Source organism: Acinonyx jubatus, chromosome B4 (assembly GCF_027475565.1).
Source record: "Acinonyx jubatus isolate Ajub_Pintada_27869175 chromosome B4, VMU_Ajub_asm_v1.0, whole genome shotgun sequence".
In the NCBI taxonomy this organism is placed as follows: Eukaryota; Metazoa; Chordata; class Mammalia; order Carnivora; family Felidae; genus Acinonyx; species Acinonyx jubatus.
This window is the reverse complement of record NC_069387.1, coordinates 40,616,038-40,639,019: the sequence shown is the minus strand read 5'-3', so window position 1 is coordinate 40,639,019 and position 22,982 is coordinate 40,616,038. Positions and strand designations below refer to the sequence as shown.

General features: G+C 51.3%; 3 protein-coding genes across 9 annotated transcripts; 1 reads left to right on the top strand and 2 right to left on the bottom strand.

Annotated features, from left to right (window-relative positions):
- The first annotated feature begins 425 nt into the window (after positions 1 to 425).
- Positions 426 to 14,475, top strand: VAMP1 (vesicle associated membrane protein 1). 4 transcript variants are annotated; one of them, XM_053225746.1, is made up of 5 exons: positions 426 to 775; positions 3,506 to 3,632; positions 3,834 to 3,992; positions 4,618 to 4,669; positions 11,607 to 12,569. In XM_053225746.1, coding segments are annotated over exons 1-5 (405 nt in total). In that variant the 5' UTR covers positions 426 to 773; the 3' UTR covers positions 11,672 to 12,569. The 4 variants fall into 4 exon arrangements, with proteins under 4 accessions (XP_053081721.1, XP_053081722.1, XP_053081723.1 ...); XM_053225747.1 differs by lacking the exon at positions 11,607 to 12,569 and adding an exon at positions 6,681 to 7,681 and having other exon boundaries at positions 440 to 775; XM_053225748.1 differs by lacking the exon at positions 11,607 to 12,569 and adding an exon at positions 14,278 to 14,475 and having other exon boundaries at positions 441 to 775.
- On the bottom strand, positions 7,831 to 15,622 carry TAPBPL (TAP binding protein like). 2 transcript variants are annotated; one of them, XM_015061401.3, is made up of 7 exons: positions 15,490 to 15,622; positions 14,053 to 14,271; positions 13,647 to 13,904; positions 10,763 to 11,101; positions 9,887 to 10,189; positions 8,616 to 8,699; positions 7,831 to 8,431 (listed from the first exon to the last, which is right to left on the bottom strand). In XM_015061401.3, the coding sequence occupies exons 1-7, from the start codon at positions 15,533 to 15,535 to the stop codon at positions 8,388 to 8,390; spliced, it is 1,293 nt and encodes a 430-aa protein (XP_014916887.1). In that variant the 5' UTR covers positions 15,536 to 15,622; the 3' UTR covers positions 7,831 to 8,387. The 2 variants fall into 2 exon arrangements, with proteins under 2 accessions (XP_014916887.1, XP_026929909.1); XM_027074108.2 differs by lacking the exon at positions 15,490 to 15,622 and adding an exon at positions 15,057 to 15,192 and having other exon boundaries at positions 7,835 to 8,431.
- Positions 15,057 to 22,030, bottom strand: CD27 (CD27 molecule). Of its 3 annotated transcripts, XM_015061402.3 has the most exons (6): positions 21,672 to 22,012; positions 21,394 to 21,525; positions 17,108 to 17,287; positions 16,816 to 16,905; positions 16,444 to 16,563; positions 15,057 to 16,197 (listed from the first exon to the last, which is right to left on the bottom strand). In XM_015061402.3, exons 1-6 carry the CDS (start codon positions 21,805 to 21,807, stop codon positions 16,073 to 16,075), a joined length of 783 nt encoding a protein of 260 aa, XP_014916888.1. In that variant the 5' UTR covers positions 21,808 to 22,012; the 3' UTR covers positions 15,057 to 16,072. The 3 variants fall into 3 exon arrangements, with proteins under 3 accessions (XP_014916888.1, XP_053081719.1, XP_053081720.1); XM_053225744.1 differs by lacking the exon at positions 21,394 to 21,525 and having other exon boundaries at positions 21,672 to 22,030; XM_053225745.1 differs by lacking the exon at positions 17,108 to 17,287 and having other exon boundaries at positions 21,672 to 22,029.
- Between the last annotated feature and the right edge of the window lie 952 nt (positions 22,031 to 22,982).

Genomic DNA, 22,982 nt, shown 5'->3' with positions numbered 1-22,982 from the left:
GAGGGACAGAACCCCGCGTCTGGTACTGGGTCTTGAGGACTTGGGGCTCAGCCTTTATGGATTCTGTACATCAGAGTTGTTTGTGAGAGGTGGGTAGGTAAGGCGGAGCGCCGACCAGGTCTGCTCGCCTGTGAGCTGAACCTCTGTGAGCGGAACTGCCTCTACACCCAGCACGCTGGTGTCTAGGTCACTGCGAGCTGGGCCCGCCCGCGACTGTGATTGGCTGGTGCTGCGAGCGCCTGGGGTCGTGGGCGGGCCCGGACTGCAGGAACTGCTCAGCGATTGGCTGCTAGGTACCCAAAAGGCCTAAATCAAACTGTTGGCGCCTCCCTTCCAGAGAGCTGGCGCGTTTTTGCATCTAGTCCCGTCTCTTAGTTAGACTGGTAAGCAAACGACAGTTGAAGTGGTCAGAGAACCGATCCCCTAAGCAACGGCTCTTTTCCGGAGTCGGGAATGAGAGGGGAGAGCTGGGATTGGCCAATTTGTAGGGACGGGGCGGGCTTGGCTTTATTCGGGCTTGGCTTCTGGACTGGCGCCTGTCCTGGGCTCGGATTGGGCTGCGGGATTGTCTACGTTACTGGGAGGCGTGGCCGATACTAATAAAGAGTGAGGCCCGCGCGGCAGCTGCGGTATGTTCCACCGCAGCTAGAGCCCTGGGTGGTCAGGTGGAGGCGAAGCGCGGCACTTCCGTCGACTTCACCCGCAGCGGTCCCCCGGTCTGTAGTCTCGCCGCAGCCACGGGAGAAAAGACGGAGCCCTCCGCCGCCACAGAAATGTGAGTTGACTCTGGTGTGGGGGGCTCCACACTTCCTCGCCAACTCCCACCCTCAGCGCCAGACTCTGCGGGACGGAAAATGGCGCATTGCAGCAGCTGCAGCGACACGGGGAAGCACCACCGCGCGCCGCCCCCAGACCTGGCCACCCCTGGGGAGAGAAGGCAGTACCCCATTCCTGCAGCCGCCACAGCCAGCACCCCACGGGCGGGGTAGGGGCGCGGGGGTCCCACCTTCATTGCACTGTCTTCTGTCGCCTGCGGGGCGCCTCATTCAGGTCTCTGTAATAGTGAAGCCCGGGACCGGGCGAAGGTGGGGCATGGAGACACTGGGGAGGGGGTTCAAGACCCTTTCTTGTTGTCTAATTGTACTTGCGGCCTCTGGAAACAGTAATGAGTAGTGCACCTGCCAGTTAGTAACTTGGGTTGCCCTGCAATGTCTGGATTTATGTATGCCCCTCATCCCAACTGTGACGCGTTACCCACCTCTCCCACGCCCCTCTTGGCAGTACGCAAAGGTCCCGAAACTTATCTGACAGTTCTTTGGCGCCAGGCGAGCAGCTCAGAAAGACTCAAGGGGCAGTGGCATGTGATTCCAAGCAGCCATTCATCTCAAGGCCACCTGTATAGGAGGTGTTTTCCTGTCGTTGACTCTTAGCCAAGTATTTGGAAGAGAAATAGAACCAAGGATCCCTGCCTTCCCCCAACAAATCAATTTAGTCTCTGACCGTCTTCAACATCAGCCCCGTTCCCAAGATCCTGGGGGAGAACTGTGGCTAGACGAATCAAGTATTTCCCTGTCAGGACCACAATGAATTAAAAAAAGATTTTTCTTTCTTATTACTGTCTGGAGTCCTGGCTTGGTCCTAGATATATTTGTGTTGCTTCTCCTAGTGACAAAAAAGGGAAAAGATTTCATTGAGGTTTCATATGGGTTATGACTACCCCTGGATATTTTATTGCTGAGTGTTCCCAACTTCCAACAAATAGTAAGTGAAATGGTCCCTTCAGATGCTTTGTAACCATTTCATTTTTCTTTATTTGATTTCTACAGTTTTAAATGTATGTGATATTCTATGCATTTTGGCCAAGCCCTAAGATTCCATTTTTTTTTTTTTTTCCTCCTGCTTTGGGGAGGAGGGGGGGATCCTTCTCAGTGGACTGGTTCCCAGTAGCAGGCATGTGGGATGAACTGAAGGAGATGGAGAGAGCATGGTGACTAGCAGGGCATCACGAGATCTCTGACCTTAATCTTGTCATTGGTGCCACCATACTGGACTGCTTCCAAGATCAAATACTGGCTGCTACATACTGAATTTTCCACCTTCAGAGAACTAGATTGCTTAGCTCAGTAGTAACACAAAAGTCTTGTGGCTTCCATGGCTTTGTGTATTTCTTTTCTTTGCTTCTTTTGTGCTTTAGAGGGAAATGAGAAAGTGATTTCTTGAATGGGGATGAGTCGGGTATAATCAGCTGTTAAAGCCTTTCTGAAGTTATTCTCTATTTTTTTAAGACCAAAAGAAATTCACTTAGGGAGGAAGAACTTCTGGGTATTCTATTGTGAGTAGTCAAGGCATTTCCTTTTGGTGACTTGTGATGGTTTAATTCCTAATGCTTTTGCTCTTGGACTGGGCCTGGGAGGTATGTTTTTGAGATTCTGCTTCTGTTTGAGGAGTTCTTACTATAACACCTATTCTCCATCAAGTTTGAGAATCTCCCTCTGCCAGTGGAGTCTTCCTTGGGAGAGAAAACTCTCATGCCCTAGGTTAGACTTCTAGAAATTCTTTAGGAGATGAATTTAGCCTCCATTGTTGGGACATGGAAAGGAGCTTATGTTGAAGACCCTTTCTAAGGCTAAGGGAAAGTAAGAACAATCTCTGTGTATAGTAGTATAAACCAGGATTTCTCTTTGGGACATAAAGAACTAGGGGAGCCTCCTGAGACTTGATGCCAAATCTAGAAAAGGAAGGGACATGATGTTTGTGATGCATGTACATTGGGGACCATTACCCATATTTTTGCTTCCTGTCTATGTTCTTGGAACAGTTTCATAACTAGCATACAATTGCTTTGGGCCCCAGTTCTACCTAAGTAAAACCCCCATCTTCTCTGCCCCAATCAAAGCAAGCTAACAGTCCTGACTCAACTCTACCTACAGAAGCCTTGCCTTTGGTGATTTTCCCAAGTTGTCCTTATGGCAGTCCCAACATACTAATGATTGTGTGAAACAACTGTTAACTAGATCCTCTTAAGCAGGGTCTGTCGGCTTGCCCTTTCTTCAGGCTTTGTGTAAAAGAGCTGCTCAGTGCACAAGCTTGTTCTGAGGGTTTAGTCTTTTGTGTGAATTTCTCCTAACCTGGATAGGAATTTTCCAGTTTGACTTCATGTGAAAGGCTTCTGACAGGAAAGTACCATCTAGTCTAAGACTGGCATATTTGTCCCCGTAGCCATTGTGCCAGAGGATATTTGAGTTTGGGTCAAAGGATAGCCCCAAGCAGGATCTCTTGATGCCATCCTGGATGTCCCTGAGCCCCATCTAAGTGTTGTTACAGGATTTTTCGTCTTTTGGTTCTTCCTGTATGCTGCATCTTTTTACTTGGTGTTGTCAAGAAGTTAGAATCCCTTCTAGTTGCATATAACCTAATCACCTTGGCATTGGTGATGGGGGTGAGAATACATGGGATTCCTTTCTGTCTCGGTTACGTTGTGTACTTGGCCCACTTCTCTCCACAGGTCTGCTCCGGCTCAGCCGCCCACTGAAGGGGCAGAAGGGGCTGCCCCAGGTGGGGGCCCCCCTGGCCCTCCTCCTAATACGACCAGTAACAGACGACTACAGCAAACCCAGGCACAAGTGGAGGAAGTAAGTGGAGAGTTTTGTCTCTGAGAGTTTCCAGCTGCTAGAAGTTTAGAAACTTCTTTTTTTCTTTTTTCTTTTTTTTTTTTTAATAGAAGGGCAAGGCATTCTTGAGTTACATGGGGCCAGACTTGTGATTCCCTTGTTGTTCTTACCTCTGTCGCTAGCAAGGAAGCTTACTGGCTTTGTTTCTGCAACCTCCCTCAGGTGGTGGACATCATGCGTGTGAATGTGGACAAGGTCCTGAAGAGGGATGAGATACTGTCACAGCTGGATGACCGAGCTGACGCCTTGCAGGTGGGAGCATCACAATTTGAGAGCAGTGCTGCCAAGCTAAAGAGGAAGTATTGGTGGAAAAACTGCAAGGTGAGTTTTCTTTTTCTCTCTGCCTTTACTTCCTGGGCCTCAACTCTTAGAAGGCAAGAAAACCTTTGGGCGCATACCTTCCTTACCTCTAGTGGCACAGGATCTCTGCCCTGCAGAACTCGGGAGAAAACCTGAAAGCCTCCTTGAGATGCATTACCCTGAATTGGCCACCAGGGTAGGCTAGAGTATTCAGAACCACTAACTGGGGGACAGTGATACCCTGAGGAGTTTGGAAATGGTCAGTCAAGCTGCTTTTCCCCAAAAGATCCCTGGAAAAATTTCCCCTGGACATTCCCCACACACAACTAACCTCAGCATGATGGCTAGGCTAGATATATATTTAAATACCTGCAGCTTTTAGGAATCAGCTGAACACTTCATGATGAAAAATGAACTAGCTGGATAAAGATCCCAAGTCTACACCTCCACTCGAGTTCCTTTCAAGGCCTTCGGGCAACAGGCGCTAAGCGAAACAGAGCAGGCTGCAGATGCTATAATGTTTCTGGGAAGCTTCAGATGTGGTGCAGGGTTAGGGTTACGGTTAGGGTTAGGGTTAGGGTTAGGGTTATAGGTCTTTCCTCCTTCCCTAAATCCAAGGGCCCATTTTTGGTCAATGTTTCCTCAGATGATGATCATGCTGGGAGCTATCTGTGCCATCATCGTGGTAGTTATTGTAAGTAAGTATCGGTGAGGTTGCTGGTGGGGTGAAGAGGTGGGAAGGTCCTGGAGTCTTCTCCCAGCCCTGCCTGCCTGCCTGCCTGCCTGGGGAGTGGGGCTGCTCTGACTGAGGTATGGAGATCGCTGCTGTGGGGTCATCACCCGGTTCGGGAGGGAGGAAGGTCAAGGACGAAGGACTTCCTAGGTGGGCAAGCCTTCCCTCTGCAAGATATTGTGGGAAGATGGTCCCTCCTATTCTGAGGAATTGGGGCTATGCTGTTTGTCACTGGCTGGGCTTAGGGGAGACCATGGGGATGGGACACCTGCAACTGTAAGCCCCGACTGTCTAGTAACTTGATGTAATTTGCCCTCTTGTTTTCTCCTGTCTCTTTCTCTTTTCCATCTGGGACTTCCTGATTCCTGTGTCCAGTCTACTTTTTTACTTGAGAATGTGCCACTCCTTCCCTGTTCTCCATTGCCATCCAACTCATGTCCCCTTCCCTCTGTTTACTCTCTCAACAAACGTCCCCATCTACCTCCGTCCACCCCATCCAGGCTTCTCCGTCGCCCACTCCTTCTTTTCTGTTGCTTTCATTTGCACTGTGTCCCTCAACACTAGAAATGCTGCTCGTGGCACTGTCCTGAAGTAACCACCTGAAGAGCAACAGCTGGCACCTTCCCCCTACCCCCTTCTTATGTACCCACTCAAGTTCCCCCAAAGCCAAAAAGAGTGGGAGGCCAAGAGAAGAGGAAGAGGTGTAGCTGGGGTGATATGCCCAAGAAGGTGCCAAGACCAGGGGGAGGAGAAGGGTATCTGGTGCCCGTGGTGCCACCAGGAAAGGCCAGGCCACTGGCAGGAGGAGGCTGTGAACAGCTAGAAGAATGGCAGCTCACTCAGGACTGCCCTGGTCACATGGGGCTCTTCTCCTAGGCCAGGCCTGCAGAGGATCCTGGGGTGGGCCCAGAGACCAACTTGGTTCTGGTGCGATACCCTTTTAGAAAGTCAAGCTTATTTTTGCAGTAATTTCTAATCTGTTAGTCCAAGATTTTCTATGTTGTCAGGGATATTACAACCTTTTGCTTTGTTTTCTGGAGACCTAGAGCACACACGTTAATTGCTAAAGTACCAGCTTCATTCCTATCCTAGATGCAGCCCCATAAGCTCATGACTACAAGGGGCTGTCTCTCATCCACATTTTCTGCAGCATTCTGTGTTGTTCCTGAGAATACCAAATATAGAGCCAAAGCTTGGGACTCTCCATTTTAATTGTTGGCATAGATAAAGAGAGAGTATATGTTAATTCCAGAGAGACAATGAGTCAAGGACCCAATCTGAAAATAACAAGATCGGAAGAAGCTACCTCTTGCCTGCTTTTTGAGGAGGGTCCTGTTCCTCCCTTCCCATTGATAAAGTGTGAAGTGTTAGGAATGAGGGTCCTTGGACTCTCAGGGGCTCCTTTTCTCTACACTATTCCCAGCTACTTGCCAAAGGCAAGGACGAGGCAGGAGGTCCTTCCTGAGGGTAGCCGATTCTGAGTGTTCAGAGAAGTCCAGTATACTTGCCAGCCCAGTCTCAGGTGGGAGGCGGGACGGTCTGTAGACAAGTGTGCTTGTGGACTGCTGTGCTGTCATGGGGCCCTCTCATCGAGAGTCACCTGTCTGTTCTTCCTGCACTGTATTCCCCTTCTAAACCACCTGTACCCATCTGAATGCCACTTTGCCTCCTTTCCTTTCCTCTGCGTGGTTTGTGGGGACAGACAGTGGAAGCTGAGGCGGCCACTGGTGGACTTCAGGATAGGGTGTTGAGTGGAACAGACCCAGGTGTGAGGGGAGGAGGGCAGGCTGGGAACAGGAGGGGGAGCACCCATGACCCTTTATTCTTCCCGTCATCTGGCCCATGTGCAGGAAGAGGCTGAGGCCAGGCTGGGCTGGGTCTGGATGCCATTTTCCACGCAGCAGCATTTCATTGTGCAAAACCATCCTTCCTTTCCTTTTGCCCCCTTTTCCCACATTCCCTTCGTCCTGCCCCAGGGCAGGACTGAAGAGCTGGAAGAAAGCAGTCAGTGTACCCTCCCAACGGCCCCCCTCGAAGGTCTCCACTCTCCTCTGGGCTCCTTCTTGCCTAATGCAGGGGGTCACCGCTGGAGAAGAACCACCAGTGTCCTCGATGTGTCCCGAGCCTGGAGCCAATTCGCCCTCTTGGCCCACCTAGCCCTGTCACAGGAATTCTTTCCTGGGTTTCTGTCCCTCTGAGGCTCACCAGATGTAGTTGGCTTTGTTCTTTTGGGGATGTTTGCCCTTCTACTTTCTTTCTCACCCCACCCTGTACCCTCTTCTGTGTCTTTGCTGTCCCCCCACCCCCACCCCCCCAACCACCCATGTGCATGAGCAAATATGCAACCAAACCCTGGGACTTTGCAGTCAAATGAAGCCAAGCTTCCCACATCCCCTTCTTCTTTGGTTTGCCATGAGGCGATGTGGGGTTTCCACTGTTTGTCTGTCATCACCTCTGTCTTTTTTCCTACCCCCAACCCCACACTTGTATAGAATAATAACAGTTGTACTTTCACCAAAGGCATGTGGCATATTTACCAATCTCATGTATTCTGAACAAAGGTAAAAAATATAATTCCTACCACTATGCTGACTTGGTTGTTGTTTGGGTTGGAGTCACTGAGGAGGGGCCAGGGTGGGGGGTTGTTTTCCTTCTCTAGTCTGATGTTGTGTGAGGCCGGAAGCCTGGCTTATGTGTGCCGTGTGGTCTTCTCGAGATGAAAGATGTGTGTGTTGGCAGAGGAAGTGGTCTCTGCTCTTGTTCGTACCTGGAGCAGCCCAACTCTTCCAGGTGCTAGCGAGAGGAAGTGATGGCAGGAAGCTGAGTGGGCATCTCGAACATCACCTCACAAACAACTGCAGGTTTTCTCAGACACCTCCTGTCCACCTCCTTCCTAGGTCCCCAGGCTGCGCGGCCTGTCCTGGGGGCGTGCCGAGATGAGGCCTCAGCAAACACGCCCGTTCCCCAGCAGCCTCACGTACAGTTTCCTTATGCCGAGTTCCACTGTGCTGACCAGACACAATTTAGAAATGGATGAAAAGAGACATCTTCCCCCTGCAGTTGAGGGACTGAGGAGTTTGTAGGTATCCTGAAATGCCGGGTAGCTGTCTAAAGGGGCACAACCTTAATTGCAGCTCAAGGGTACACAGAGCAACTGGCGTGGCGCCCCAAGGCTGCCTCTGAGGGCCTTCGTTTGACACCTTGAACACTCTGTGAGTCGGCGGCATGGCTAGGCTTGGGGACAGGGCTCATTTGGGTCCAGTGTGGGGAAAGATGGCAACGTGGAAAAGCTTTGTTTCTGAGGACACAAGGGGCTTTTATTTGGACAGAGTTCAAATGTTTGCATGTGATGGCCCAACCCCCACCCTTTTGCCCCCCGGCCCCTCACTTGCTCCTTTCTTAATGTCTTCCCATTTTCTTTTCCTACCACAGGCTTATTTTTAACCTCCACACAGACATTCTGCCTTCCTACCACCCTCTCACCTCTTCACGTTTTCTCCCTTGGTGTTCAGCCCAGGGACACAATGAAGGCAGGCAGAGACGTGCACAGAGCCAGAGCCCGAGCCCCTGTGACCTGTGCCTTCCTCATGCTTTTCTTCAGGCCTTTTTGATTTCTGACACTTGGCTAGGGTCCTTCTGGGAGAATGTGACTACTCTTTCTTCTTACTGAGGCAGGAGAGTGGTTACCGAGAGGGCCTCAGCGTCTTGGCAGACCTCGGTGAGGGAGCTAGGGGAAAACAAGGGGGTAGGAGGTTGGTTTCAGTTGGGGTAACCCCATAAATGGTGGGGGGATGGGCCGGGACTTGGGACACTTGGGTTTCATCCTTGGTCTGGGTGGGGAGGGGGCTACGGCTGGCTAATCTTCACGTGAAGAGGGGCTGGGGCAGGGCTAAGGACCAGCAGGAGCTTACCTGGCCATCTCTGGAGCCCCAGGAACAACAGTGTAAGAAGGAAGAGGCTGCTGGCCAAGAGGACTCCAAAGGCCGTTTTCTGCTCTGTAGGTTGAAAGCAGCATAGGCAGGAATTAGTAGGCAGGAATCCTTTCTGAGCCCAAGCCAGATCCCCAGCAAGAGGAACAAAGGAGGGAGGGAGGGAGGGAGGGAAGGAGAGGGAGAGACAGACAGACACCCTATCACTGGTGAAGGAGCTCATAGCAAGTGTTCTGCTTTTGCCCAGGAACTGGGCGCACTGTAGTATTCATACTTGTTCAAGATTGTTGGGTGTCCGTGTGTTCCTCCACACGGGATTTCCTACCTCTTCCACGCTGGGACATTTTTAATTGCTTCATGAGAGCGATTTAGATTAGATTAATTGTTGACGGGTAAACTGGAATTTTGCAACTAGCTGGGGAATGGTGTAAGCTGAGGCAAAACTTCCAGTTTTGGGGAAACTTGGCAGTCTGGCGAGCCACCAAATGATGCCCGGTGTTCCTGGATGTTTGCATCTCTTGTCGAAAACCTTTCAATGACATTCTGTGACTTCAGCATGAAATTCCAGCTCTAAGGCCCATTGTGATCTACCCACTAATAGCCAGAGAGGGTTGAAGGCTGTAGGGGAGCCCATTTTTCATATTTTCTTTTTTACCATTTATGAGGTAGGTGACTTTGGGCAAATTTCTTAACATCTGTAAGTGCCAGTTTGCTCAACAGTAAAATGGGAGTTGTGATAATATATGTGATCGTACAGCTGAGTGCTTGATTCGTGTAAATGCTCAATAAATGTAGTTACTTTCAAGCTTTAGAGCCACTTCTCTTCCCACACACCCTTGGCTCTAGCTGTGCAGTTCCCACATTTTCCTTAGACTTATAATTTGGCCGTCAGACGCGCCCTTTTTCCCATCTTAGCTGTTCCCTTCCCACTGAGCTAGCTAGCTTGGCTTGAATGTCTCCTCCAGGCTGTCCTCTGACTGCCTAGTCAGTCCCTCCAACCTGACTAAGCGCCTTGAGGGCAGGAACAATTCACCCTTGATCTCCCGCTGTCAGTACATCGCCTAGTACCCTGGAACCTGGGGTGTAATGATGCATCTCGGCATGTGGTGGCAGCTATGGAGGCTGCCACCTTGGGAAAGGAGCCAAGGCTGAACAAAGTGCTGAGGGAAGCAGAACAAGGCCAAAGATGAGCTGGGGGCAGGCGAGCCATGAGCCCAAGTATGGAGGTGGGGAAAAGAGGGCACTCCTAGTACCTGGTGGGGCAACCCAGGCGGTAGACCTAAGGGGCTCCTCCAGGGAGATGTGGGAGACCTGGCAGGTGTAAGTGGTGCCTTCAGGGCCAGGTTCTGCCTTCAAGAAGGAGGAGACGCTGTAGGTGCCCGCTGTGCTTTGTCGGAGGCTGGAGAAGGAGGCCCCAGAGACGGGGACTGGGGCTCCACCTGGCTCTTCTCGGATCCACGTCACAGTCACGTCCAGAGGATAATAGCCAGCGATGTTGCAGATGAGGGTGGGTGGCAGCGCTTTGTTTGTCAAGCTTAGTTGTACTTTGGGGGAAGCTAGAAGAAAGAACGAGGAATCAGATTCCAGAGATATCCAGCCGGACAACAGAGTTGCCCAAAGCATTCTCTTCCTGCTGGGAGTGAGAGCGGGTTGTGGGAGCTCAGTGGAGTGCCAAGGGGGCTGTAATGGGTCCACTCTAAATGCGGGCCAGGAGGGATGCGCCTTCCACAGGTAATTGAAAAGCAATAGGAAAACCAATGAAAGGTTGGCTTCTTATCATCACTATAAGCTGGCGATTTTAAAGGACGTCAGTGATGAAATACTGCCAGTCAGACAGCCCCTCCATGGTTTGCCGCTGCTCCTTCTTAGGATGTGCTCCAGAGGACGGAGGTACTTGGAGACAGCCAGCCAGGGCCGGGCAGCAGGCTCCTGGGCTGGGAAATTGCGTACTGGAATTACCCTGGAGTCTGACAGAGAACAGTCTGCACTTCTAGGATGGAGATGGCAGTTAGGTTGTGGCCATTCAGCCTGCTTCTCAGAAAATTGCCCTTGTGTTGGATGCTGTCCTGGAAAACACCTCCATAGGCATATCCCTTCCCCTCTCCTTGGAGAACCAAAAATGACCTCACCTTGGACGTGGAGCTGGATGATCTGTTGGGCTTGGTACAGAGAGGTGGTGATCTGGCAAATGTAGGTCCCCTCGTCCTTCAGGGTGAGGCTAGGCAGGGTGAGGGAGGCATCCCCGGCCAGGAGTAGCTGCTCTGACTCCAGGGAGGCACCCTCCCGCTTGGCCTGCCACTGCCCCGTGGTCCAGCTGTATACCAGCTGGCCGTGGCCCTTATGTTGCAGTCGCCACTCCACGCCAGTCAGGTCTAAGCCCGGGGCCACGGAGAAGCCACAGTGCAGGGAGGCTGAGGACCCCAGCAGGAAATTCAGCAATGGGGTCTGTGTTGTCACTTGGAGCTCCACTATAGTGAGAAAAAGAAGGGTGACTGTGGGCTACTTCCTCGAGTCCACCTGATCGCTAAGCTGTGGGCATGTTGTGGGCGTATGCCTGCCCCTGCCTCCTTCCTGGACATTTCCCATCAGGTGCAACCACAAAATGGGGTGCGTGGGTGGCACAGTTAGGCATCTGACCCTGGATCATGGCTCAGGTCATGATCTCACAGTTCATGAGTTCAAGCCCCACGTTGGGTTCTGCACTGACGGTGTGGAGCCTGCTCGGGATTCTGTCTGTCCTTCTCTCTGCTCCTCCCCTGCTTGTGCTCTCTCTCTCTCTCTCTCAAAATAAATAAATTTAAAAAAAAAAAAAAGATGGAACCACAAAGAAATGGTGCTGTGGAAAAGCAGCATGGCACACATGGTAATCCTAACTATTTTGGAGTCACTTACCCCTGGATAATCTGACAAAAGCTATGGACGTCTCACCAGAAAATTACACATGCAAAATTCTGTGTTACCATTGACCCTCAGGTAAGACCACTGGAATAGCAGCAAAAGCTTTGGAACCCTGCTTCTTCCACTTACTAGCTCTGTGACCTTGGGCAAGGCAGTAAGGGTTGCCAAGGTCATCTGCTTAAGGCGAAGCTGCTGCGAAGACTAAATAGGAATAAGAGATTTAAAAAGCACCCAGTGGTAGTATTTGTGCCAAACATGCTGAAGCTGAATCCAATGACGAAAACAATCAGACACATCCAAATGGTGGGATACTCTACAAGACAGCAGGCCTGGACTCTTCAAAATGTCAATGCTAGGAAAAGACTGTTCTGGAGTAAAGGAGGCTAAAGGCACAGGACAACTGAATGCATGACCCTTGTTTGAATCCTGGACTTAAAACAAAAACAAACTAGAACATTAGTGGGACCACTGGAGAAATTTGAACTTGGACTCTATATTGACAGTACTATTGCATCAATTTAAAAATTTCTTAAGTCCGGCGGCACCTGGGTGTCTCAGTTGGTTAAGCGTCTTGACTTCGGCTCAGGTCATGATCTCACGGTTCATGAGTTCAAGTGCCACGTCCAACTGTGCACTGACGGTATGAAGCCTGCTTGGGATTCTCTCTCTACCCCTTCCCATTTGTATGTGCGCACATACGCCCATTCTCCCTCTCTCTCAAAATAAATGAACATTAAAGAACATTTCTTAAGTCTAATGCTCAGTGGTGTACCAAGTAATGGTAGGAATGGACTGCCTTGGCAGGGAGGAGTGTTTTATCAGTGATAGTGTTCAAGATTGTCAATATGGTGGTAATGTAATAGTGAGAATATGTTCTTAAAGTCTTTACACACTGTACTCCCTTATTGCCTGCACCACCCTAGACTGCTCCCCACCTTGATTTGCTGCCAAGGTGATGGTTTTGTGATTATGAAAGAGAATATCCTTGTTTTTGGTTATAAACTTTGTGTTATGAGCCAATACATGACATACATGGAAGCATTTGGGGTGAAGTGTTGGAGTGTCTGCAATTTACTTTCAGTTCAGGGAGGGATACCTATCCTTTCATCTATCAAGGGAGAGAATGCGGCAAGACATTAATAATTGGTTGATACAGGGGCATCTGGGTGGCTCAGTAGGTTAAGCTACCAACTTCGGCTCAGGTCATGATCTCATGGCAGGTGAGTTCGAGCCCTGTGTCGGGCTCTGTGCTGACAGCTTGGAGCCTGGAGCCTGCTTCGGATTCTGTGTCTCCCTCTCTGTCTGCCCCTCCCCTGCTCGTGCTCTATCTCTCTTTCCTTCAAAAAATAAATAAACATTAAAAAATAATTGGGTGAATGGTATACAGGTGCTCATTACATTATTCTTTTACCTTTTTGTAGGTTTGAAATATCCCTACAAAAGGAAGAAAGACGGGGGGAATACCTCCCCCAAAGGGGGAATACCCTAGCATGGCTTAGGTATTCCCCCTAAGCCATGCTAGGACTATGGCTGACACTGGACAGACATGAGAACCCCTCTTTTCTGCTGTGGCAGGGTAAAGTTAGGTTGAGTCTTCTGGGGCTTTCTAAGGATAAGAGGCTAGCCCCCTAATCTCTGGACTTTGTTGTCCTCTTTTTGGAGGCAAAATACTGGATTTGAGGAACTCTGGAGAAGCCTATCATCATGTTCTCAATTTCCTGTGTCCTCTGGGATGTGCCAGGTTGGAAAGGGCAAGAACCAGGTTTTGCTAATAAGAGGTAATGAACAAATCCTGCATGTGTGTCTCTCTAATCATCTTGAAGCACCAGAACAGGCTGGCTTTCACCGCGATACAACTGGTGCTTGGTTTAATAAGACTGCTATGGACAGCGTACGTGAACAGAGCCTCGCATGTCATTTCCTCACACAAGGGAGGTGAAAATGATCCCAATCCAATCCTTTGGGTCTTTAGGAGAAAGGACTGAGGCTAGGGGACACCCTGAGATGACTGATGTGGATGGAAGTGTACTTACTCCCTTCCTTCTTCTAGTCCCCCATGAGCTGCCCACTTGAAAAAACCCACAACTTTATTTCTGCTACTTTTAATTTTCTCACCTGCAGTCTGCACCATCCCCTGGGGGCTCAGGGGCAGCTTCAGTGTGGGGTGCAAGACAGCCCCATTCTCAGCATCCCTGAGAACCTTCATCACCATGGAGACACTAGGTCCCCCTCCGGGTACCTGCACGTTGGCGATGAACGAAGCTTTCTTCTCAGTGGCCTGGAGGAAATAGTGGGAGATCTCACAGGACACCTCCTTCCCGTTGCAGTCAGCATGGAGTAAGGCCTCGGCTTGAGGAATCTGTACCAAGTTCACTGGGGGAGAAGGGCAGCACAGAGGTCTAGTTGGATTGAGAACAATCCTGGGTCCATGGGAAACAGGTGCGGTGGGTGTCCTCAGGAACTGTGCCGTCCCAGCGGAGGGAGCCCAGAAAGATTGAGACATAGGGTGGAGGGCTCTTACCTGAGGCCTCGAAGGTAACAGGTGGGTTGTCTTTGGCCAGTGTGCCCCCTTGGAAATCAGTGAAGGCTTCCAGGGAGCCGTCATCCAGCACTGGTACCTGCCTCAGCACGAGCAAGGCCTCCACCACGGTCCTACTGCCGGCAAGACTTCCAGGGTGCCTGTCTTCCTCCACCAGGAAGCAGTCTAGGACCACATCCACCTCCCGCCACTGCCTTTCTTCTGCAGGTTAAAGACAGGAGTGAGCACCCTCTTGCCCAGAGAGTTGCTTCTGTACTCGCCTCGCACCCCAACTGTGGAGTCATCAAGGAAGGTGTAGAAGTTGTCATCCAGGGTCCTAGCTGTCTCTGTGTCCCTCTCGTCACCCCCAAACCAGCTTTCTGGGAAGCACCTGCTAGTCCAGGCACATACCTGGTATGAATTAAAGTCCTGATTTACATTGCTCAGGAGAGTTTATGTTTTTATTCTCATTACAACTGCCAGCCAAAAAACTCTCTTCAGTCAAAGGAATTCTCAGCAAAAGCACATAAATGAGCAAAATTGCCACTGGGAGAGGAGACAGGCCGCCCGTGTGGCGAGGGGAGTTGGCACAATTTCCCAGCCAGCCCACTGGGGGGTCTACTCAGCTTTCTGCGGTTACAGGTGGCCTTCCCCTCCCCCACCTCCAGGGCACACCTCCCGGGGATTTCCCAGCTTTCCGCTTGGGAAGGTGTCTGCTCCCAGGCAGTGCCCTCTCCACTAGGCCCCCCACCGCATCCCCCAGGAGGCCTCTCTTCCTTTGCCCTTTCCCACAGGCTGCGGCCTCCTCCCCAACACCATTGGTTCCTTATTTTGCCAGCCTTTCTCCTGTTGGGCTTAGGAGGCTGCTGGAAGCCGGCCCCCTCCCCCCACCCCCTTCCCCTTCTGGAATCTCGGGGTGGGTGGGTCCCTGGTGCGCCCTGGGCCCAACACCCCCACCCTCCTCTTCCCTCCCCCTCCCCCCACTCCGGCCGGCGCTCCCCGCTCACCTGGGTCTGCCGCCACACGGGACAGGGCCAGGCAGAGCAGCAGGCACCAGCCCTGCCCCGCGCCCATGGGGGCTGCGCTGCCACCCCTCCCGCCCCGCCCCGCCGCCCTTCCCCACTGCTCCGGCGGGCGCGTCCCGGCTGGAGAAGAGGGGGCTCTCCGAACCACACTTTCTGGCCTGTAGCTTCCTCTCCAGCCCTTGGCCTCCTGCTCTTTCGCTTTCACTTCGAGTGTCACCGCGGCTGCTTCTGCCTGGGAGTGAAACCACTAACTAGGCGCGCGTGCCAGCGTCGTGATCACGGTTCTCTTTTCTTCCCCCGCCTCCCGCAAATCGTCTCGTTCTGTCAAGACCTGACTTCAACGGCATGCACCCTTGGACCCCCCACCCAAGAGAGCGGAGCCGAAGTAAGGGAGGGGGTGGGGGGAGGCAGAGACCGAAGCCAGAAGCAGGATCCCCAGGAGCCTGGGAACCTTTCTTCATTTTCGGTTGGTGCCACACCCCCTGGCAGTCCTCCTTCGGCGACTGGGGCGGGCCCCTAGCACCAGTCCGCCCAGGAGAGAGCTCCTCCTTCAGATCCCGGATCTGGGAGTGGCTGGCGCGCAGAGATTGAATTTCAGAGCGCGCGCGGAGAGCATCGGTGTGTGGCTGGCCGTCACTTTATTTTGCAGAATTTCTACGTCAGTGATACAGCACGTGGGGGTTCGTAGGCAGAAGTGTGTTTTCCAGCTAGGGCCTCAGCCCTCCAGTGCAGCGCAGGGGCGAAGCCGGCTGAGCCAGGGCACACTCGGGCGCCTGTGACCCACCCTCCACCGCATCCCCTCGTGTCCTTGTCACTGCCAGTCTCCAAAAGTCACGCTCTCAAGTCTGCACACAGGAAAGGGTCCTGATAAGAGGATGGTACTGAAACCGGGGGTGCCAGGTCTCATTCGGCTCATCGGCCTGGGTGGCCAATGGGGTGGGACTGAGGCTGGGATTTTATTGTAGTGATGACCTCCCCACCCCCCAAGGCGAGCACGCTCAGGGGTAGGAAGCAGGCTCTGGTTTTCGGTAGTCTTCCTGAATGGGGATGGCGCCCCCCTCTTCCTCCCTGGGGCAGCTGTAAGGACAAGGCTCTGCAGGCATCACTGGACTTTCTTCTTTGTCTGCAGGAGGAGAATCAGAGGCAGTAAAGGTGGGGGGTGGTGAAGAGAGTGGACATGAACAAAGAAGGGTTAGCTTGGGGGAGGCTGTCAGGGGGTGCCGACGAAGAGGCGAGAGAGAAGGCAGGAGCAAGGGTTGGTAAAGATGGTGTGAGGGAGGCTTCCGAGAGGTTCCAGGCATGGGTGGCGGGGCTAAGGAAGTAGGGTGGGGTGCAGGGAAGGACTGGAGACCTGCATTTTGTCTCTTACTTAGTCCATTTTTTCTTTGTTGATGGAGGCACAGGGCTCCGACCATGGTGAAAGCAAGAAACATTCCAGAGAGGACCACAAAGATGCGGATGCAGTCTGTGCTGCACAGGGACCTTTGGGCTGTGGTAGACAGGGGCCACACAAGTGTTTTCGGGGAGGGCCTAGGTCTCGACTCTCCTCAGCCCAGGCCTCCTGTTACCCATCTGCCATCTCTCTCTCACCCCGATCCCCACTGCTACCATTGGACTAAGTCCTTTCCTAATCCTTAGATTCTGCTTCTCTTACTTCTTATCCTACTCCAGGAGCTTTCTGGCTGACTTCCCTCTCTTGTATGCATTCTCCCCGGGGGTGGAGAATGGGGAGGAAACTCACGTGGTCCGTGGGTAGAGAGAGCTGGGGCAGGCAGCCACCTGAAATCAGCTAGAGTTTGCACCTGCCGGACTGTCCCGGCCTCTGGCATCTCTGGAAAAAGAGACAGGGTGGGCAGCAGCAGGGCACCTCCCAGGGCACAAGCCTGGGCTGAATGAAGGCCTGAGGCCTAAGAGGCGCTGGGTGAGATGGGAAGGCTGAACAGCTGGCCAGGCAACTTATGTGGGGAGGGTGCTGGTTGGGGGGGGGGTGACCCTTATCCCTGTGACTGGACAAAGTATTGCCTGGAACTTACTTTTGGCGTAAGGTAAGTGGGTGGGTTGTGGGTGTGGGCCTGGGGCCTGAGATGGACGAGGTGTCAGTGAGGGGTTTGAAGGAGGATCACACTCGGTACACTCCTTGTCCCTGCACTGCCAGCCCTTGGGACAGGCACACTCTGCATTGGCGGTGAGGGTGCAGTTTCGAATGAGGAGACCTGGGGACAGAGGAGGGCAGGAGGAACACGAGAAGCTCAGGCCTCAGAGACCTTCAAGGTGCGCTTGCTAAATCCTATCTTGAGCTGCCGTCCCAGACCTGGCTCCCGGAACTCCTGCCCCATCTACACAAGGGCCTGCCCCTCCCTCGCTGTCACCCAGTGCCTCTGCCTTTATTACTATTGCCATGAAAGGAAAAATGTAGACCTTTTAGAAAATTCATGCTTCGGAAATGCAAACTGGAAAAAGTAGAAACAGCTTGCATGATATTCTCTCTTATTCACTGATACTTTTATAACTTCTTGAAGTGTAATTTACTTACAGAGAAGTACACAGATCAGAAGCGTCAAGCTTGAGAATTGCTACAAATTGGACCCATAGACAAGAGAAGCAGAGTTCCTTTCTAGTCACTACCTCCTCCCACCCACACATAACCACTATCTAGCCTGACTTCCTAACACTGCGAGTTCATTTTGCTTCTTTTTGCACTACATTTGTGTAGTCATGCGTGTGTACTTACTTGTATCAGGCACTCTTATTCAATCTTTGTGAAATTCATCCACATTGTAACCATAGGCTATTCCTTCTCCTGCTGTATAGTATTCCACTGTATGAATTTCCCATGATTCAGTTATCTACTCTACTGCAAATGGCACGTGGGTAGTGTCCAGTTTTTAAGCAATCAGGAATAGTGCTGCTATGGTCCCTGATAGGTTTTTATTTTTTAATTTGTTTTTAAATGTTCATTTTTGAGAGGGGGGAGGGGCAAAAAGAGAGGGAGAGAGAGAATCTCAAGCAGGCTCTGAGCTGGCAGTGCAGAGCCCGACGCGGGCTCAAACCCACAAACCGTGAGATCATGACCTGAGCTGAAATCAAGAGTTGGACACTTAAGCAACTGAGCCACCCAGGTGGCCCCCTGATAGGTTTTTAACTTTACTAGAGATTTACTTCATTACTAACACACTTTGCCTTTTTAAAAAAAATTTTTTTAAATGTTTATTTATTTTTGACAGACAGAGACACAGACAGAGTGCAAACAGAGGAGGGCAGAGAGAGAGAGGGAGACACAAAATCTGAAGCTGGCTCCAGGCTCTGAGCTGTCAGCACAGAGCCCGATGCAGGGCTCAAACCCACAAACCGTGAGATCATGACCTGAGCTGAAGTCGGACACTCAACCGACTGAGCCACCCAGCTGCCCCTACTTTGCCTTTTAAATAGAAATGTTATTCAAGTGTAGAGGTCGGGTGCTGAATGACTGTCAATAAATTATACTAGAGGAGGAGGATGTGAGGGGTTCTAGTCTGGGTTGGACTCACAGGTGGTTGGGGTTAAGAAGAGGAGGGTGATTCTGGGGAAGGCATCGGCACCCGGACGTGGGCCAGGTTTGCCCGTGGACTGGTGGGACCTTAGGACAGTGCACTCATGGGGAACCAGGGAGAAGAGCCCCCACAGGCAAGGAGGGGTGCAGAAAGGAAGGCTGGCAGATGCTTACTAGTACTCTAATATTCCTTTAGCATGTGCTTTTTGTGAGGAAAGGGAGAGGGACACAAATTCCTTCTTCCCATCCTTAGGCCCCTAGGGCTGCTTCTTTCTGAATTTTGACTCGTAGTTGCTACTAGAATTTGGTTTCCTTGTGGCTTACCAGGAATTGTGAGTCAGCCTGGACAAGGATCTGCAAGCAGAGAACAGTGATAGGGGAGAGGAGAAGAGGTAGGCAAAGGTGAGGAAGATCACCTCAGACCCAGGAGGGGGTGGGCAGGAGGGTATCTGCCCAAAGGCAAGAGAAGGGTTAAGGAGGGGGCTGGGCTTGGTTACAATGGAAGGCGTGCCATTGTTTTTAGTGAGGAGTATCCAGAGACCTGGGAGTTCTTTTCACCTTGTATAACCTGTGCCCCAAATTCCAGGCGAATTTCAAGCACTTTTCCATCTTACCCATGGGAATACTGAGGTCCAGAGGGGGCCAAACTCATTCAGCCTCACCCCTGGCCACCGTCACCTGGAGTCCCTCAGCCAATTGCTGCCTGAGAGTTTTGGGGGCCTATGGGCTGAGTCTGAACCGCCTGGTCTGGAACACAGCAAAGGGAGTTCAGGCTGGTTCAGTATTGGGAAAAGGCCTTTTGGCGGGGCCTGCAGAATGAGTGGGTGGACTTTGACTAAAATAATTCCAGGGGTGCCTGTGTGGTTAGGTCGGTTGGGCATCCTACTCTTGGTGTTGGCTCCAGTCATGATCTCACAGTTCCTGAGATCAAGCCCTGAGTAGGGCTCCGTGCTGAGCATGGAGCCTGGTTGGGATTCTCTCTCTCCCACTCTCTCTGCCCCTGCCCTGCTCGTGTTCACTCTCTCTCTCTCTCTCAAAATAAATAAACATCAAAAATAAATAAATAATTCCAACCCTGCTGGGGTTGCTGACAAGAAGAGAAAAGCATCCATTAATATATTTTTAAGTTGAGTGGACTGAGGAATACTTCTTGTGTATTTGAGATGTTGTTTTTTTTTGACTTATTTGTAATGGCAAACCTTTTTTCGTTTGTTTTTATTTTTATTTTTTAATATTTATTTATTTTGAGAGAGAGAAAAAAAGAGAGGGGGAAGACCAGAGAAAGAGAGAGGGAGAGAGAATCCCAAGCAGGCTCCGTGCTGTCAGTGCAAAGCCCGATGTGGGGCTAGAACCCACGAACTGTGAGATCATGACCTGAGCCGAAGTTGGATGTGCAACTGACTGAGCCACCCAGGTGCCCCAAGGGACCACTTTAAAGTCTGCTGCTCTATCCGGGCTGGCACACAGATTCTGAAATTCTAGCTAAGATGCAGAAATAATAAAAGAATTCACATCAGCTGCACACGTTACGTCTTCATTTAAAAAAGATAAAATTACTGGGGTGCCTGGGTGGCTCAGTCAGTTAAGCATCCGACTTCAGCCCAGGTCATGATCCTGCGTTTCGTGGGATTGAGTCCCACGTCAGGCTCTGTGCTGACAGCTTGGATGGAGCTTAGAGCCTGGAGCCTGCTTCAGATTCTGTGTCTCCCTCTCTCTCTCTCTCTGCCCCTCCCCTGCTTGCACTCTGTCTCTCTGTCTCCCAAAAATAAATAAACATTAAAAAAAATTTTTTTAAGATAAAATTACAAAATAAACAAGAAATATAGGCCACATACATATTCATTTTCCTAAATTGGCTGTTGTGCAAAAAAAAAAAAAAGAAGGATGTTACTCGACTGGCTAGTATTGTTATTTCCTTAGGGGCACCTGGGTGGCTCAGTCAGTTGAGCCTTCAGCTCTCGATTTTGGCTCAGACCATGATCTCATGGTTTGTGAGATTGAGCCCTGAGCTGGGCTCCGTACTGACAGCTTGGAGCTTGCTTGGGATTCTCTCTTTCCCTCTCTCTCTCTCTGCGCCTCCCCTGCACTCTCTCTCTCTCAAAATAAATAAAAATAAATATTAAAAAAAAAAAGGGGGTGCTTGGATGACTCAGTTGGTTAAGGATTTGACTCTTGATTTTGGCTCAGGTCATGATCTCACAGTTCGTGAGTTCAAGCCCCACATTGGGCTCTGTGCTGACTGTGGAGCCTGCTTGGGATTCTCTCTCTCCCTCTCTCTGCCTCTCCTCTGTTCTCTCTCTCTCTCAAATAAATATATAAAAAAAGAAAGAAAGAAAGAAAGAAAGAAAGAAAGAAAGAAAGAAAGAAAGAGAAAGAAAGAAAGAGAGAGAGAGAGAGAGAAAGAAAGAAAGAAAGAAAGAAAGAAAGAAAGGTAGATGTACTCCAAGTTCCAAATGAATGTGCACTTCAGACGCAGCCAATTCATCAATGGGGGTTTGCTCACCTGAAATCTGGGACCTAGGACCACCTCCCTTTTTTTCACTTCCCCTTTATATTGTCATGATCTGAGTTGTGCACCCATTCTCCGCAGCTCCCCAAATTCTGCTTACCCCATTCCCTGTAACGCTAGAGTTCTCTCCACATCAATATGTGCCCTGCCCAGGGCACCCCATTTCCCAGCATTGGCTCCACTTGCAGTAGCCTTGAAGTGACAAGCTCTGACCTCCCTCCTCTTTGCTTCTCCATCCCCGGCTCTGCCACCTGGATCCCCCAGAGGTTTGCCCATCTCACCAGAGTTACAATGCCGACAACTCTCACAGTGGCGCCGGATGTGGTGGTCTGGTGAGAAGGAGGCCCCCGGTATGCATGGATCACACTGAGCAGCCTCTCCGTGTCTGTCACAGTCCTTCACCAGGAAAGTCCCTGTGAGCAGAGGTCCGGGTCAAGGCCCAAGGAAGGCCACTTCTCTGCCCTCTTCAAGGTGGCACCGGATTCCTCTCCTTGCTGGAACTCAGATGCACTCTCCACTGCCCTTCACCCCAAACCCCTGGCGAGGGCTCCTCTCTTACCTGGCTTACACATCTGGCAGCACAGTTGTCCCTGGGCCCAGTAATGCTTCTCTGGACAGCACTGGGGGGCCAGGGTAGCCGAGAGCCCCGCCAGGGTCCCCAGAATCCACAGCCAGCAGGGGGGTGGCTGGGCCATGGCTCTTGCCCAGGGGAGCTCTTTCTGCACTCCAGCCACTGACCTCTGGGCTCTGCGGACCTGCTGCCCCCAGCTGGGTGCGGGCGCCTGCTCTCTGCACCTCCTGGGCAGCAGCTGTAGGTGCTCTTCGAGTTGCTGGTTTCAGGTGGCAAGCCGACCTTTGATGGCAGCTGAAGCTCTCTGGTGGCTGTTTTTTTTCTCAAAGCAGTGACTTCCACCCCCTCCCCCTTTTCCATGTGCTGGGTGCTGGGTGTGGGGAGAGCATTAAAGGGCACGCTCTGTCAGAAGACTTGCTGCTCTTCAAAGGCAATCCACCACCTCCAACACGCTGGCCTCTGTGCTCACTAAGAACTTAACCCATTCGTGCCGTCCTCTTTTACCCAACGTTGGATGCGTGGGGCACTGACCTCTCCTATTCACGCACTTGTACACGTTATGCCCACATCACCCCCTGTTCACAGCTTACAAGCTCTTGATGGTTTAGAGGAGGAAGGGGAGCCTGAACTGAGTACAGGCCCACAAACCTTTATCTGAAACAGTTGGGGTCAGATAAGTTTCTGAACTCAGAATTTTTCAGACTTGGAGAAGCTAGCACCACAAGATGCCTCATGGGGCCGGGGTAGCACTCACACTCAAGCACAACATTTCTGTAGCAAAGCTATTGAATATTTAAACTAAGTGGGGGTTGGGGCACCTGGGAGGCTCAGTTGAGCGGTTGAGCGGCTGACTCTTGATTTTGGCTCGGGTCATGATCCCAGAGTCATGATCTCACGGTTGTGGGATCGAGCCCTGTGTCAGGCTCTGTGCTGGGGCATGGAGCCTGCCCAAGATTCTTTGTCTCTCTCTTCCTCTGCCCCTCTCCCCCGCTTTCTTTCTCTCTCTCTAAAAAATAAAAAAAAAAAAAAACCCAAAATTAAGTGGGGATGGAGAAGACTGTAACTAACCCTTGCATCAACCGAGGTCTGGTTTTATGGCCAAAAGACTGCTACAGAATTGTTCAGAACTGCAAACAAGGGATTTAAACCGGTTCCCTCTCTGCCGGACTCTGCAAGGAAACGACATGTGATCTCATCTAATCTTCCTGCCAACCTGTGGGACGGGGATCACGCCTGTCCATTGGCCCTCCTTCCTCACCTTACTACCATCTTTACCCTCCCTTCCCACCCCCACCTCCA

Excerpts from the sequence above, each read along its gene's own strand:
- VAMP1 (XM_053225746.1), top strand. Across the intron at positions 3,993-4,617 it reads ATTGGTGGAAAAACTGCAAG|ATGATGATCATGCTGGGAGC; the intron begins GTGAGTTTTCTT and ends ATGTTTCCTCAG. Across the intron at positions 4,670-11,606 it reads CATCGTGGTAGTTATTGTAA|GTAAGACCACTGGAATAGCA; the intron begins GTAAGTATCGGT and ends ATTGACCCTCAG.
- TAPBPL (XM_027074108.2), bottom strand. The coding sequence starts at position 15,123 with ATGGGCGCGGGGCAGGGCTGGTGCCTGCTGCTCTGCCTGGCCCTGTCC. Across the intron at positions 14,272-15,056 it reads CCGTGTGGCGGCAGACCCAG|AAGAAAGGCAGTGGCGGGAG; the intron begins GTGAGCGGGGAG and ends TTTAACCTGCAG. Across the intron at positions 13,905-14,052 it reads TGTTACCTTCGAGGCCTCAG|TGAACTTGGTACAGATTCCT; the intron begins GTAAGAGCCCTC and ends CTTCTCCCCCAG.
- CD27 (XM_015061402.3), bottom strand. The coding sequence starts at position 21,807 with ATGGCCCAGCCACCCCCCTGCTGGCTGTGGATTCTGGGGACCCTGGCG. Across the intron at positions 21,526-21,671 it reads CTGCCAGATGTGTAAGCCAG|GGACTTTCCTGGTGAAGGAC; the intron begins GTAAGAGAGGAG and ends CTCTGCTCACAG. Across the intron at positions 17,288-21,393 it reads TTGTCGGCATTGTAACTCTG|GTCTCCTCATTCGAAACTGC; the intron begins GTGAGATGGGCA and ends CTCTGTCCCCAG.